We start from the raw sequence: 16,398 nt of genomic DNA, 5'->3' as shown, positions 1-16,398 counted from the left end.
CGTATTGGGTATCGGTCCAATGAACCTGATCCAAATCTGATACTGTGTGTTAGAAATAGTTGTTACTGTGAAGCTCCAAAAATGACAAAAGAACTATAAAAGCACTATTTAGGTAGTCCATATGACTCATGCATTCTATTCAAAGTCTCCTGAAGACAAACGATAGCTTTGTGAACTGCTGCATTTGAAAAGTGTATATATAGTCTGCATGACCAGCACGTTTTAGTGAATGCATGCTGCTCTGTTGACACTCCAAGCACGCACTGCTGTTTTCAGAGAGCGGCGCGCATTATAGGGATGGGCAGATCGACACTAAAGTATCGATACTTCCGATACTGATGTGGTATCAAGAATATCGATCCTCACATAAAAATATAGATTCTGAAGTTGTTGTTTTTTTAACAAGTGATCTTATTATTTAGATGAATATTAATGCATCTCATAAGCTTCATAGTGTAAAAAATAATTATATGAGCGAAATGTTGCATGGCACCGGAACTATTTTTTTCTTCCGCTCATCTTGACACAAAGAAATGCTAAAATACACTAGCAGCCACAGACAAATCGTTCAAATAGGGAGCAGTGCTTTCCTGAGCAGCATCTGGAGTTATTCACACTAAGTAATGACAAACCTAGATGAGACATGTATTATAATGGGCTTGTTTGACTATTTTTACAGGTTTATTTAAATTCAGAGTTGTTAAATCATTGATAATGAGCTTTAATCCTTGTTAATAAATGATACCCTTATGAAAACTTACCATGGATTTACTGTAGTAATATTGTATTAACCATGACTAGTAACCACAACTGTAGTAACCATGTTTTTTTTCTTTCTTTCTTTTTGGCAGTAACCAAGGTTTTGATACAATTAATCATGGTTTTACTACAGCATTACATGGTAACTTAGTTATATTAATAGTAACCATATAATAATATCCATGGTTAATTTTGAGGTTTTATATGTGGCTTATACTAAATAAATTTTTAAAAGGTGAACAAAGCAGCCTAATAATTTTCTGTTTAGGCCCATAAATATATACAAATTTTAAGTAATAATAAAGTTACCAATTTTATCCAAAGAATTCGTAAAAATTCAATTTAATAGAGGTATCGTATTGGTATCGATATCGGCAGTATTGGCCTAAAAGTACTTGGTATCTGATCGAAAAGAAAATAAGTGGTATCGCCCATCACTAGCACATCCTGGAATGTCAAACTGACCGTCAAAATAAAAGCTCATGGGTTTTAAAGTGAAAGAGACACGACTGAAAAAATATTACTTTTGTATAGTAAATTTGTAAAAGCAAATTATTATTATTGTTTATTATTATTTTTTTTTTTTTTACAAATTACAACAATACTTAAGTTGACAGGGTTTAAAAAAAAAAATTCTGTGAATGAAATATCCTATTACAACTAAAGTAAACAAGTCCAGATACAAGCAGAAAAAAAAAAAATGTGCAAAGAGAACCGGCTTCTTTTCTACTGAAAATTTCACACAATTTACTGTTAATTTTGCTGCTGCATTATCCAGTAGACTATTTTAAAATAAAGTTTTTATTAATAGGCTTGACATTTATATTGAAATAATGTGTAGTTAGAGGTTGGTGTTTCTTTTCATATAAAAGAGTAGATCAAACAGTGAGGTGAAAGATATTCTACACTGATCAGGGAAAAAAAAATAACAACACTGATGTCAGATCGGGATCGGCCGCTACTGAGATTTCAGATACGGGAATCGGATCGGTAGAGACAAAGTGGTATCGGTGCGCCCCTAATTCTAAACTCTATTAGTATTCTTTTTATTAGCGACATGATAAATATCATACGAAATTAATAAGGGTTTTGTTAGAGAAAGCGTGTTTGTTGTTGAAATCGGGCAAAGTCTGAAGCTTCGCTAGCTGCATACTAATTCATAAACTAAACCTTATTAAAATTGCATCAACATTGTCGCCAACGCGGTTTATACGGACGGCCTGTTAGAAATATCGGCCATACTCTACTCGATAAACAAAATCTTAAAGCAGTTCGTGTAAGCCATTTTGTTAATAAAAAATAAATACGTAAAAAAAAAAAAAAAAGAAAATAAAAGAGGGGGGGGGGGGGGGGGCAGCTTGCATTTGTGGTCCAGCCGAGGGGAGAAAACACACTGAGCTCGTGCACTCACCGATGCGGTCGGCGCGATTAATCCTTTGAACACGGTCATTTATCATTCACCGTTAAAACCGATAATACCAGAGCGACATTTCTATACGAATATAAGTATCGTACGATTCTTTCTCGTGTGTAATAACACTGTTTGTGTTCCTCGTGGTGGTCTGTTGTGGGGTCCTGCGTTATATCCAACACAACATCCGTAATAGACCGGAAGAGTTCTCGGGGATATCTGTTGCTGTGTGGTAGCTGTGAGTGTATAATCGCCGAAAGTTCAAGAATGTTGGAAAATGGGAAACACCATCTATTACGCAGACACACAAAAAGAACCCTTAACTTAAACCTGAGATGTTTTACCAATACTGGTGTAGAGTTATTTACAGAACACACCTTTATACATCAGTCTGTTTGCACACATGCACATTTTTTTTTTTTTTTTATTATGATGGGGACTATTACATTCTGTTTTTATACTGATCTAATGACATTTTCTATCCCACAATAAAGCTTCTTATAATTTTGTTTGTGGTAATTAAAGGAATAGTTCACCCAAAAATGAAAATTTGTTGATAATTTTTCACCCTCAGGCCATCCAAGATGTATCTGAGTTTCTTTCTTCATCAAAACAGAATTTAAGACTTTTAGGATTTCATTTCAGGCCTCCTCCTTTAAACAATGCAAGTGAATGTCCTCCATTTTTTGACGGTCCAAAATGCATATTTAGGGTGCATCAAAATAATCCACACGACTTCAGTCGACAAATAAAGTTCTTCTGAACGCAAACGATTGATTATTTTTAGAAACAAAACTTATATACTTTTTAACTACAAATGTTCACTTCCGTACATCTCTGTGACGCGCACTCATGAGAGGGATGACGTAAACTCGTTGGTAAGGACATGCGTCACGTGGAAGAGGCAGGAAGCGCGTCATTGTTTACAAGAGAAACTTGCACAGACCAAGCACCGTTCACAAACCAAAACAGACCAAAACAATATAAAAGAAAAATTATTTCCAAATAATAATAATAAAAAAAAAAAGAAATGTAAACAATGACGCGCTTCCTGACTGTTTCTCTAAATAATCAATCGTTTGCATTCAGAAGAACTTTATTTGATTTATTTTTATGATTATTTTGATGCACCCTAAATATGCATTTTGGACCATCAAAAAATGGAGTACATGCACTTGCATTGTTTAAAGGAGGAGGCCTGAAATGAAATCCTAAAAGTCTTAAATTCTGTTTTGATGAAGAGAGAAACTCAGATACATCTTGGATGGCCTGAGGTTGAGTAAATTTTCATTTTTGGGTGAACTGTTCTTTTAACATTATGCCACTGAATATTCCTTCAAGACATTGTTAAAGGTGCAGTATGTAAGGTTCAGAAACCCTTGTTATTAATGACATCTGTGGCCGCTAAGTGAACTGCAGTCAGCTACCTGTTGCTCGTGCTCACGCTTGTGCACAAACTCCATAGGGACGCAAGTGAGTGAGCATCGGCCAAAACAATGATGTAACGTACAAAGAGACGTGATTCACTGGCATCATGCTGACAGATGAAGTAGCATAATTAAAATTACACGGTTATGATTGTTTTACTAAAAACTTTGAGACTGAACTAAAACTACTTATCAGCTAACATAGCATACTGATACACTCATACAGCTACATACTACTGAACTATACCAGACAGTTTACTGTTGCACTGTTATGTTGCACTATTGTATGTTTTGTATGTCATATGTTGTACTATGATCAAGAAACCAGCATATTTGCTTAAATTTATCCTGTATACCTGACTTTAAGTATAAAGAGAAGATCGTTGAAATTATTTGAAATTTAATAATTATTTTCACTCTAGTTTTCGCCGATTTTCACTCTAGTTTTCGCTCGACCACGTTCCCGCTTAGCCAGATGGGATTCAGTAGACAAATGTTTTTTTGTTTGTTTTTTTTTTTTGGCTTACTCGGTTTGTGTGGGAGTCGGTGTTGTGCAGGGAGCCGGACGTTTGCTGGATTCCATCTCTAAGATAATGTTACCTAGTGTTGCAGATTGTTGTCACTGTTGAGTAGCGGAAGAGAAGCGATTATTGTGGCAAGGCTCTCGGGAGCGCGCGTAAACGTCACATCCTTTGGATTTTCCAGGCAAAACCGACCCGCTCCCTTCGCATGAAAATCAGTCTACAGGCTTTAATAGGCAACCTAGGAAGTCCGGGAAGGGCTAATTTTTTAAGTTGCGGTACAAGACGTTCACACATTGGCAAAAAAAGGCGAATATTACATGAAAATTGTTACATGTTGCACCTTTAGGTATTAGGCTATTTTCCTTGTGGGGAGTTTGGTGAGAGTTGGCTGGTCCCCACAATGTAGGTGATGTCATGTTTTACTACACACAAACAAACAATGTGTTGTAATATACAGCACGTGTATGTTTTAAACATACTGACTCTATAAAACAGGTTACACACTTATTTGTACAGGCTGTTTTTATTGAGCTTTAAATTACATAGCCTATGTCTTAGATGAGTACTAATGGTACTCTCCACTTATTACCTTTACATTTCCAATACCTTTATTTCTGTGAGCAAAACTATGCTGGAAAGTCAGTCCACTACTTTTGCTATGGCACCTCATGCTTATGCATTTGTATTATATGTCTCCCACACAGACTGCAGTTGCTCCTGGATTTTAGAGACATAGGGCTGAAACCAATTTTGTAGCTCCTCTGCCTTTTCCTGAAGAGTGGTATGCAGATTCTCTGTGGTCTCCTCAACCTGCTCTCTGAGGTCCTGCATTTGTGAAACCAGTTTGTCTTTAATTCCTTCACCCTGGCTTTTCAGCAGTTCTCCCAGAGCTGTTAGTTTCTCTTCAGCACGCTGACGTACTGCAGTAAAATAAGGTTCAAGACGATGCTTCACCTCCTCCACACTCTGAGCAGCACGAGAGCGAACTTCCTCAAAATATGTTAAAATGTTTCTGTAGATCAGGTGAAAAACAGAGAAGTGTTTTTTATAAAACATTTTCTATAAATAACAAGTTGCATCTTTTTTTATTTATTAAAATAGATTAGTAATTAAGATCATTAATAATTATTTATTTAATGCCAATTCAAATCTCAGCACATTTATACATTTCTATATTTATACATTTATTTATAATTACATTTATATAAATAAGAAAAGACACACATTGGTGTAATTGAGATTAACTGAGTATGCAACTGGTCACTTCAACAGACTTACTTGTTGATCTCTTGTGCATCCTTGTTCAAGCGTTTTCTTAGTTTCCAGACATAAGTGTTGACCCTGTTCTTGACATCATCAGCGTTCTGCTCCATCATGTTCCGGAGCTCCTGGGTGTATTCAGTGACACGTTCTTTAGCTTCCTCCATGTGGGTGTGAAGCTTACTGGCCAGCAGTTGCAGATCTTCATTAAGTCTTTGGGCAGTCTCCTGTGCATAAGGGCCCAGCTTGGACCGAAAGTCATCATTGTATATTTGCAGCTCCATCATGGTGTCTGAGATCAGTGTGCTGCAATATTAATTTCCAGTGAAAGTCTGAAAATCAGTTTCCACTGTGGTATATGTTGTCTGTCATTCTGTTTAAAGTTTCAGTTACGCTTTCTCACATGTTTGTAAATCGACAGACAGTGTTGTGTTTGAACAGACTAGATCATGGTCAAATGGTTGCTATGGTCTGATGTTTACGCACTCTAATTCTCTGCCGAGCTGAGAGGCCTTGATGTTGTCCCTCATTTCCTCAGCCCTAGAGGTCAGCTCAGACACATGGTTCCAGAACTGATCCACTGCCTCCTCCCAGCGGCTTTTCGGTTCATCCTGAAACATGAAGCGCCCATGACAGCCTGCAAAGTCAGCATGGAACACAAATATGTTTTAGTATGTGGACTCTTTGTAAATGTAGATGTTCCTTCCTAGATTTTGTACCTAAACCACCTGTACCATCAAGGTCTCAATGAAAACAATCATGCAATCTGTTCAAATGATTGAGTGTAATCTCAATTATCAAACTATTATAATGCCAAAGATTATTTAATCCTAAATGGCATATGCCATATGCCACATAATGCCAGTCTCTATTGCACTAGCATTAGGTGAATAAACTTAATTTCTGAATTTGAGAAGATTTGCATTGTTCATAATCTTAGTTTTACCTGAAATTATACAGAGAGCAAGGATTACAGCCACAAACTTCATGTTTGTTGGTAGACAGCACACCTGCACAAAACAGAAGACCTAGTAGTTGAGATTATAAAAGAGCTGTGAGACAATACTGTCATATGTGTAAAAAATCTTAAAAGTTTCACAGAGGTAAAAACAACAACATCAAAAACAAAAAGCTAGTTACAAGACAGATCTTCCAATGTGTTCTGTAATGAGTGTTTTGAAACAGCTGGCATTTATATGACTTGGATCACAGTCAAAGGATGTTAATGAATAGTGAATAGTATACTACTAAAAAGGCACCTTGCCTTGGACAAGGTAGAGGACACTACAGATAAGATTCAAGGATCAAAGCTTAACATTTTTACTCTTTAGTTTGTCATTTTATCACTCTGCACTGATCACTGTTCACCTAAGTAGAAATATGCAGAAGCAGTTGGAAGTGATTATGTATGAAATGCTTTAGGTGATTTGCAGCATTTCAAGTTTTCTCAATTTCTAATCGCAGTTTTGATTTAACTAGTGCATTTTAAAAGGTATTGTAGTGTGGACAATTTAATTTGAAAAAGTATACATATTCCATGTGGTCCATCAGAGTCATGTCTACGGGTGGAGTAGGGTGGGCATTGCCCACCCTGAAGGTTCATCTGCCCACCCTAAATGATCGGATGGATGGCAAAACAAAAGCAGTTTCGTTCGTTTAGTTTAATCTCTGAAAATCCACAAATTATGTCTTTAAAGAGCATTGCAAAAAAAGAACATGTATAATGAGTCTTTATATTTACTTTGCCATTGTGAAATCTCTAGTGTTCAAACTTTAGTGCATGGCCATGGACACACTTTCAGGGTCGAGGTAATGTTCCATCTTCTGTTGTGTACTGCACGCTACAAAAAGAATGGCAGAAACTGAGAGGCTATCATTTAAAATACAGAACATTATTCTTTTCCCTGAAAGTATGTTAAAATCTGGACGCTTGACTTCATGAGGTGTGGTGAGCGTTTGATTCTGAAACACTTAATTCAGCATGTTCCAGAGATTCAGAACACCACAGTGGAATATTCGTTCCTGTAACCAGTGTTATTATAGTTTTTGGATTTTTAATTTAGTTTTTATTTCTATTTTATATCAATCTGTCATTCCAAATTTTTGTTTTTGTTAGTTTTCACAGTTTGTCAGTTAGTTTTAGTTTAGTTTTCATTTTCTCAGTTTCTGTTTAGTTTGTTTTTATTTTAGTTTTATTTATTTTAGTTTGAGCATTTTTCATGGCTGCAGCGGCTGACATAGCAGAAGCATTTACTGGTATCATTTAAAAATGTCTAACATCATTACATTTCTCAGGGCAGTCTTGTTGTTACCTCTATCTACTTGTATTACCGTGTTTAATTTGGATTGTAAATGTTGCACATTTTATAACATAGGGTGAATATGGGTAAAGTGACAAAGGACATTTAAACTTGATCCCCATTGTATCCATGTGGATTTCCTTAGATGATTATAAATCATCTCTTAACTAATCTTTGAGAAGTAAACAATTAAAGGGATAGTTCACCCAAAAATGAAAATTCTCTTATCATTTACTCACCCTCATGCCATTCCAGATGTGTCTGACTTTCTTTCTTCTGCTGAACACAAAGATTTTTAGAAGAATACCTCAGCTCTGTAGGTCTATACAATGCAAGTCATCACAGTACAAAACTTTGAAGCTCCAAAAAGCATATAAAGGTAGCATCCTTTTTTACTGTAAATCTTGACATCAGCAGTCTCATTGGCAATCTTTCCTGTAGACTGCAATTACAAGATTTATAGTGAAAAAGGAGTTAGAGTTTGGTCTGTTCTCACCCAAAACCAATTAGATTTCTTCAGAAGACATGAATTAAACCACTTAAGGATTACTTTGTTACCTTTATGTGCTTTTTAGAGCGTCAAAGCTTTGGACCCTGTTGATTCGTATGGACCTACAGAGCTGAGATATTTCTATAATAACTTTGCTTGTATTCAGCAGAAGATAGAAAGTCATATACATCTGGTATGACATGAAGGTGAGTAAATAATAAGAGAATTGTCATTATTGGGTGAACTATCCCTTTAATGCAAGCGGTATTGTCTTATGGATCTAATATACTGTGTTTTTGAACATCACGTTCTTAGGATTTGTTGGTTATTGGTTTTGATTGTTATGATGATTTTTTAATTATGTATGGTGTGCATAGACTGTATTTTAAAGTAATTTTGTACTTTGACATCAACTTGCCCAAGGACAGCAGATGAAAATAAGCCATTTTGGCTAAATCTGGCACATTTATATCAATGAAATGTTTGATTACTGTAATGTGTATTGTCCCTGACAAATAAATGAGTAAAGAAAGAAAGAGAATGCCCACCAAAACATAGCATCCTGGTAATGCCACTGCTCTCAAGAAATGTGATATTAAACTGCATGCAATCCCCTTTTTAAAGAAAAGGAGGCATAGTTAAGTATCGCAAGTAATATAAAACCTACATTTTAGCAGAACCAGCAAGAACTAGATGGCTTGTTGGTCTAGGGGTATGATTCTCACTTTGGGTGAGTGTGGTCCCAGGTTCAAATCCCAGATGAGCCCAGCAATCTTAGAATGCAGGAGGCAAAATTAAATTAACAATCCTTTGCAGAAAATTGTGTCAGTAGAATAGGGCAAGGTGTTGCAGCACAGATCAAAAGGGCTTGTCGTTCCATGGTGTAGTCTTAGTGGGGCCAACTTTAAAGCTGTTTCAGTTGAAATAATTGTGTGTTTTTAACATGTGCTGCCAAACCTCAAGCCAGTTTCATCTGGAAGAAAAAACTCCCTCTTTGAGAACACAGGCCTCAATTGGGCTTACAAAGCATTATCAAATTGTATACATTGCTAGAAATCCAAGACATTTTAGCAGAACCAACTGGTAATAGAAGGCTTGTTGGTCTAGGGGTATTGTTCTTGCTTTAGGTGTAAGAGGTTCCAGGTTCAAATCCCAGACAAGCTGGTAATTTTAGAACACAAGAAGCGAATTGAAATGTACTTGTCTTTGCAGAACATTGGTACCAGTAGAATCCAGCAAGGTGTTGCATTACAGAGAATAAGGCATGTGGTGTAAGGGTTAGCATTGTGATCTTTGAATCCAGTTATCTCTGTTCAAAACATGGTGGGACCTGCTTGAGCCAACTGTGAAGTTCTGAGGGACTTGTTTCAGTTGTGCAAATGATGGCTGTGTGTTTAACATTAACTGAAAAACTATCACCCAAGTTCATCTAAAAAGAAAAGTTATGTCTTGGAGAATGCAGGCAAGAATTTGGCTCAAGGAGGCTGTTTGATATGGATACATTGCTATTGACCCAAGACCCCCATTTAGGCAGAACCAATCATGCATAGAAGACTTGTTGTTCTAGGGGTATGTTTCTCTCTTAGAATACAAAAGGTGCTGGGTTCAAATCTCAGACAAACCATGCAATTTTTTAACACAAGTGGTTCTCTTGTCTCTTGTCAGTAGAATGAGGCTTAGTGTAGCAGCACAGAGCAACAAGCATGTTGTTCCATGGTGTAATGATTATCATTTTAGACTTTGAATCCAGTGATCCGAGTTCAAATCGTGGTGGGATCTGCTTGAGTCAACATTGAAGCTGTGTGGGTGCTCTTTCAGTTGAACAAATGATGGGTGTATGTTTAACATACACTGCCAAAACTTAAGCTAAATTTATCTTGAAGGAGAAACTCCATCTTTGAGAACACAGACATCAATTTAGCTTGTAAAGGCTCCTTAATTAGTATACAGTGCTAGTAATTCAAGACCCCTATTTTAGCTGAACCCTCTCTCAAATTAAGGTTCATTGGTTTAGGGACAGATTCTCGATTTGTGTGCAAGAGGTTCTGATTTCAAATCCTGGATGAGCCTGGTATTTTTAGAACCCAAAAGGCGAAAATAAATTCAATTAACAAGACTTTGCATGAAATTGTGTCAGTAGTGTCACGTAAAGTGCATCAAGATGCATCTGGTTCCATGGTGTAATAGTTAGCACTTCTAAATTTGAATCCAGTGATCTGAGTTCAAAGATTGGTTGGGCCAGCTGTGAAGCAGTGAGGGAGCTGTTTCAGTTGAACAAATGATGGGTGTTTGTTTAACATTAACCACCATACCATCAGACAAGATCATCTAAAAGGAAAAACTCTCCCTGTTTGCTAGCTGCCTTGAGACATCAAACAGGTAACAATCAAATAAACTACAACACAGAGAATGAATCACCTATATATCATATAGAGACTGTGTCTGTTCCCCAAACTACCAAACACAAAACCCTCATTAAGTCATTTAGAAAGAATTTGAATGATGTCAAACTTGAAAATAACATAGAAAATTTGAAGATAAACATCATATAAAGGTAGGGCTACTAAACATTAGATTGCTTTCATCCAACTGCTGCATGTGCCAGCCAGACTTCACTTCAGTCTACTAAGATGGGCTTCACAGAAGATGAACTGATGCAAACTCAAAGACATGGGACTCTTCATGAGCCACTGTCTGAAGCATGGGCTCAGGATGGAGTTCACCAAAATTACCTGCCAGAAGCTTCCAGCCAGACTGCGATGCTCCTCACTGAATGATACCTATATCAACTTGGTCAGAGGAGGGACGACACTCTCTTAAACTACATAGAAAATGAATTAACCATTAACAAAAGACTTCATCGGCCAAAATCAAAAGGATAATGCATATACGTGTATTTCCTCAGTTAATTCGGGATGACTTCAAGGACTTTAACACAAAAATGTATAGCTCATACAAAATCATTCCGTTTAATCATTGGCCCACAACAATTACTTAGTTTACTCACTTTAACCATTAATATCTCTAAACATAACTAATATTGGCATTATATTCATACATTTTCTGTTACAGCATAATTTCATGTACAGCTGCTTTGAAACAACGCCTGTTGTGAAAAGCGCTATACAAATAAATTTGCCTTGACTTGACTTGAACAAGGGCATCATTTTGGCCTGTAAAGACTATTCGATTTGTTACATTGCTAGTAATCCAAGACCCAGATTTTAACAGAACCAATTGAAAATAGAAGGCTCATTGGTCTAGTGGTATGATTCTCACTTTGGGTGTGAGAGGTCCCAGGTTTAAAAAAATCCCGACAAGCCCAGCAATTATAGAATCCAAGAGGCAAAAAGAAATTAAATGAACAAGTGTTTGCAGAAATTTGTGTCAGTAGAATAAGGCAAAGTGTTGCAGCAGAGAGAAAAGATACATGGGGTTCCATGGTGTAATGGTATCTGGACTTTGAATCCAGCAATCTGAGTTCATATCTTGGTGGGACCTGCTTGAGTCATGTGAGGGTGCTGGTTCAATTGAACAAATGATGGCTGTATATTTATCATACCCTGCCAAACCTGCAGCTAAGGTATCTTAAAGAAAAACTTCCTCTTTGGGAACATAGGCATCTATTTGTCTTGCAAAGGCTGTTCAGGCTGTAAACATTGTAGTTAGTGAGTCCTTTGGAATGTATACATACACACAGGGTTTCTAAAATAAAAGACAAAATGAGGGGGGGAACTCAGTCAATATTCACTAAGCCAATGCAAAGAGTTCAAGGAATATAGCAGTACAATTTTAAGGCAAGGATGGGTAGGGTTCAAACACACAACTGTTCCATCAGCCTTTCCAACAACAATGCTTTACCTACTCTACCACACCAACGTAGCCAACGATACCTAACAGGTTGGGAGTCAGTTGCCTGCTAAGAGAGCATAATCTTCACCTGAATGATCAAGCAAGGTCGTATTTACAAGTGGGATGATATCCGAGTTGCCGAGTTGTGAATTTAGACGGGGCATGTCAATATGAAAGAAGGAAACCTATGATTTTGCAAAAAGCATTATTTTATTTTAGTCTGTACTTTATTTCAATAATATTAATTTATTATATACTGTATGTCAGTGAACTAATAATTCAACCTCTGCAGTTTGTTATAAGCAAATTAATTAATCATTTGTTAGCAGGTTTGGGGAGTAACGAAATACATGTAACAGGATTACGTATTTAAAATACAAAATATAAGTAACTGTATTCGACTACAGTTACAATTTAAATCATTTAGATTCAAAAAGTATTTTGATTACTGAAGAGATTACTTTGCATTTTATTGTTATTTTTTTCATTTAATATTTAGTCCTTTCAGATGGAAAACATTTATCTGTATAAATGATGTGATCCAAAGTGCATTTGAACAGCGGTGAAACATTTTCTTATGATGTGTCACATTCATATGAGCAGACAGAGAAGTAAGTTAGAAGTAAGTTTGGAGCAGAAGAAATAGAAATAAACCTTGTGTAAATTGTCAGCTTTACGCTAAGCTAAAATGCTATTTCTAGCCATTTTACATGCACGTTACCAGCACGATCGTATTTTTTTATCAAGAAAATTCACGTTAGATCATAATTTCTTTTTTTCTAGCAAGACCTTTTCTAGACAGAATTTTTGTATTGTTTTTGCTGTAAAAATATCTAAAAATCCTTAAAACAAGATCAATTTGATTTATCTTGTTTTAGAAACAACACCGCATAAGATATTTAGGTTTTTCAGAGAATGTATTTTTAACATGTGTATTTTGTCTTATTGTACTGGCAGAGTTTTTATAGTCAAAACAAGTGAAAAAAATCTACCAGTGCTGAAGAAGTAATCCAAAGTATTTCGAATACGTTACTGACATTGAATAATCTAACAGAATACATTACAAATTACATTTTACAGCATGTATTCTGTAATCTGTAGTGGAATACATTTCAAAAGTAACCCTCCCAACCCTGTTTGTTAGATACAAATCATATATGATATATAATTAATCATATATGTTGTGTATAAGTGATGCTGGTTTATTCACTCATGTTAATTCACTGGTACAACAGAAAAAGTGCTTTTTCCATCATTAATTGTGTATTTGTTTGAGTTTGGCTTCTTCTTTATTTTATATCACACTTGAATGCATGACATGTCAGAGTAACGAATGCTATCTCAGAAGTAGGAGCTCCCAGGTCCACTTGAAGGCAGCATATACCATGGCGTGGGCATGTAATAAAATGATTCTGACTTCCGCTCTGGGATGACGCTGCTTGTAACTGCTTGTCTTTCCTCAACACAAGTCCAAACTTCTACACAAGTGAGAATGGAAAAGTTGATTCTAGATCAGTGCTGTAGGATCTGAGTAGCCAGGCTGAAGGAAATGAAGATGAATTGAGACAGAATTACACCAAGATGGCCTATAATTCCAGGAAATTCTACTAAGCATTAAGAAGCTAGAAATTCGTACTGGTGCCAAGGAGTCTGAGCTGACCTGCATCTGGCCATTATAACTATCACAAAACAAGGGAGGGTGTCTAGAAAAACTCAACCTTTACCCTAAACGCCCACAACTGGCAAGCGCATTCCAGAGAAAGAACTGTGACCATGGAAACCTGGGGTTTCCAGAAAACAAAAGAAGCTCCTTTGTTCCGTTCATTCAGTCAGAACACACAAACACTTAAAATTAAATACTGAATGACCATCATATGACAGTCAGCCGTTATACCCATCACATGCTTAAAACTCATTGTTCAAGATAGAGAGATTGAACAGACACACACTGGATCTGAACTGTTTAACTGTTTTTAGTTGGACACAAACTTTAGTTTTTCTTATCTCTTCAAAAGACAATTTTACATTTTCACAATGCATATACATATAGTATGAACTATAACACTATCAAAAGACTCCATTATATAATCATTCCACATTGCACAATGCACAGTCTATTTTTGATAGTAAAAAATCATCTTACACAAATGATTATAGCCTGATGTAAACTTTAACATATGTGTGATGACTTGAAATCACTTTTATAACTGATAAATTGGTGATTATGAATTTTGATCTTGCATTATCCATGTTGAAATGGTTTACTATTTTTCAAAGCAAATGTATTGTGTCTGATATGTGAATGTTTGTCTTTCCATGAGGAGAGCAATGGGTGAATACATTTTATCGTTATAATCTGTTGTATATAAGATATAAAATGCATGATTAGAACATTTACTTTTTTGAGCGGGAATTTTAAGGAATCCTCACACAAAGAACTATAAATCACCTTGAGGGAGGACAAAGAGTTGAACACTTCTGATTGGCTCAATTCACCTTTAGGGTGCAGCCAACCTCAACTCCACAAAACACCCCGCCTCAAACAACAGTTAGTTCTTCGAGTTCTTAGGTTTCTTCTCCTCAGGAAAAGGGCCAAGGCCCGGCTCTGGGGTCTCTCCCGTTCCAGCAGACAAGTTCGAATATTGTCACCACGTTAATTTCAAAGGGAAAAACCTCTCTTGGTACCACGAGGCACCGCACGGGTGTCCTCTTCAGTCCGCGAAATCTCTAGAATGTAGAAGTTGCAAAATTCTTATAAAACTGACCATCCAACTACTTCAGAACTTCAAGACCAACTAAACACATACTTCCACAGGCCAAGCCAAAGGACATCAAGGACTTCAATGCCAAACAACGTAATGCAAGTACTACCTCCAAACTTTCACTGAAAGTCCTGGTGTTACTTTAATATAATTTGAGTAACCCCATCTCAAATCACGGTGTGCTAAATGAAGTATTAAGGGTTCTAAAGGCATGGTGTAAGGACTCCATAAAGTTTTCCTATTACAGATCATTTCATTAATTCTGTCAAAACTCATTCATGAATCTGTGTTTATGTTTCGTCCGTGTGTTAGTTTAGTTTATGTTGTAGTTTAGTCAGTAAATTTTTGTTTGTATTCAAAGAGAAGTTGACTGTGGTATATTTTGAGTTAATCTCATCACTTGATTCTTAAGATCTACGCTCCGGGCTCAAACAATATTTCAACATACTTGTGATATTATTTTCAGTGGCCATGAGAATAGTATCACTCTAAAGAGTTAACAGATACGTCATATCAACTCCGCGTGGGTCGCAGAGTGATCAGACGTAAACCTTAATTTTTTCAATATTCCCCAAATTAATCATAATTCCCTTCTTGAGCTAAATTCCTCACATATAAATTGTGAGCAGATACAACGAGACTGTTGCATTACATGTTTAATGGTGGAGAATGTTTAATCAGATTTCTAATCTGATCATTTGTCACTGGTCCTACATTTATTGGTGGCCGAATGCGGCCAAGATTCTTAAACTAATTATTTACATATAAAAGCCTACATATTATTGGTGAAGATATGCAAGCAGTTTAATTTAAATTGTGAGCATATTGCAAATCACTTAGTCTTTGTGCTGTATTTTATATTTTTCCGTACAGTGGCTACAGCCAAATTCATCATACATTGCTTGAGTGGCTGCGGCAAATCACTGTGTGCATGTGCAAGGAGAATGTCTTCATTTCTGAAATAAATAATAAAAATAATTAACAAATATTAATGACATTGCTGATTCAAGTTTGCATTTATGAATATGGAATATGCTTGCTCTTACCTTCATTAAAAAAATTATGAATAGGAATACCGGCGTCTGTGTAAATAACAATAATATACAATTTATTCTTCTTGGGTTTTTTTGTATGGAGTGTGAATGTTGTCTAGTAGTACCTACAGTTTGAAAATCTTTTGTTAAATGTATGGTTCCAGATGGAAAGATATTTATTTTAATGGTTATTATTATTTATAACCTCTAAGGTGGTCAGGGGGAAGGGTAGCCTTACCCTGCAGTTTTTGTCAAAGTCCCTTTCAAGGTAATTCTATTAATCTGGCGGCAATCTTTGGAATGCCCCCGGACAAGCTGGGCAGCTATTTTCTATGTAAACATGGGGAATAAAAGTACAGCTTTTGGAAAGGACTGGAATCTCCAAAATGGCCTGTCAAGATTACAATCAAAAACATTTAAAATCAGCAGAAACATCTGACAACACTGGTATCATAAATTGTGCTTCTTTAGCTCAGGTCACACTAAAGACTGATATTTTTCAAGGTTGGTTCTGCAAATGCGTATGCGTTTTTCGAGTTGACTGACAGGTGATGTCTGTATCTTAAAGGTGATTTGCTC

At 36.3% G+C, this 16,398-nt stretch overlaps 1 protein-coding gene across 1 annotated transcript; it reads right to left on the bottom strand.

The window, feature by feature from the left end:
* Nucleotides 1-4,625: 4,625 nt before the first annotated feature.
* Nucleotides 4,626-6,553, bottom strand: LOC127421579 (apolipoprotein Eb-like). The gene is made up of 5 exons (XM_051664712.1): nt 6,522-6,553; nt 6,328-6,391; nt 5,868-6,018; nt 5,400-5,687; nt 4,626-5,133 (listed from the first exon to the last, which is right to left on the bottom strand). Exons 2-5 carry the CDS (start codon nt 6,368-6,370, stop codon nt 4,794-4,796), a joined length of 822 nt encoding a protein of 273 aa, XP_051520672.1. The 5' UTR covers nt 6,371-6,391; nt 6,522-6,553; the 3' UTR covers nt 4,626-4,793.
* Between the last annotated feature and the right edge of the window lie 9,845 nt (nt 6,554-16,398).

This window comes from Myxocyprinus asiaticus, chromosome 30 (genome assembly GCF_019703515.2).
Source record: "Myxocyprinus asiaticus isolate MX2 ecotype Aquarium Trade chromosome 30, UBuf_Myxa_2, whole genome shotgun sequence".
Lineage (NCBI taxonomy): Eukaryota > Metazoa > Chordata > Actinopteri > Cypriniformes > Catostomidae > Myxocyprinus > Myxocyprinus asiaticus.
The sequence above is the reverse complement of the archived record's forward strand: the minus strand, read 5'-3'. Positions and strand labels throughout refer to the sequence as shown.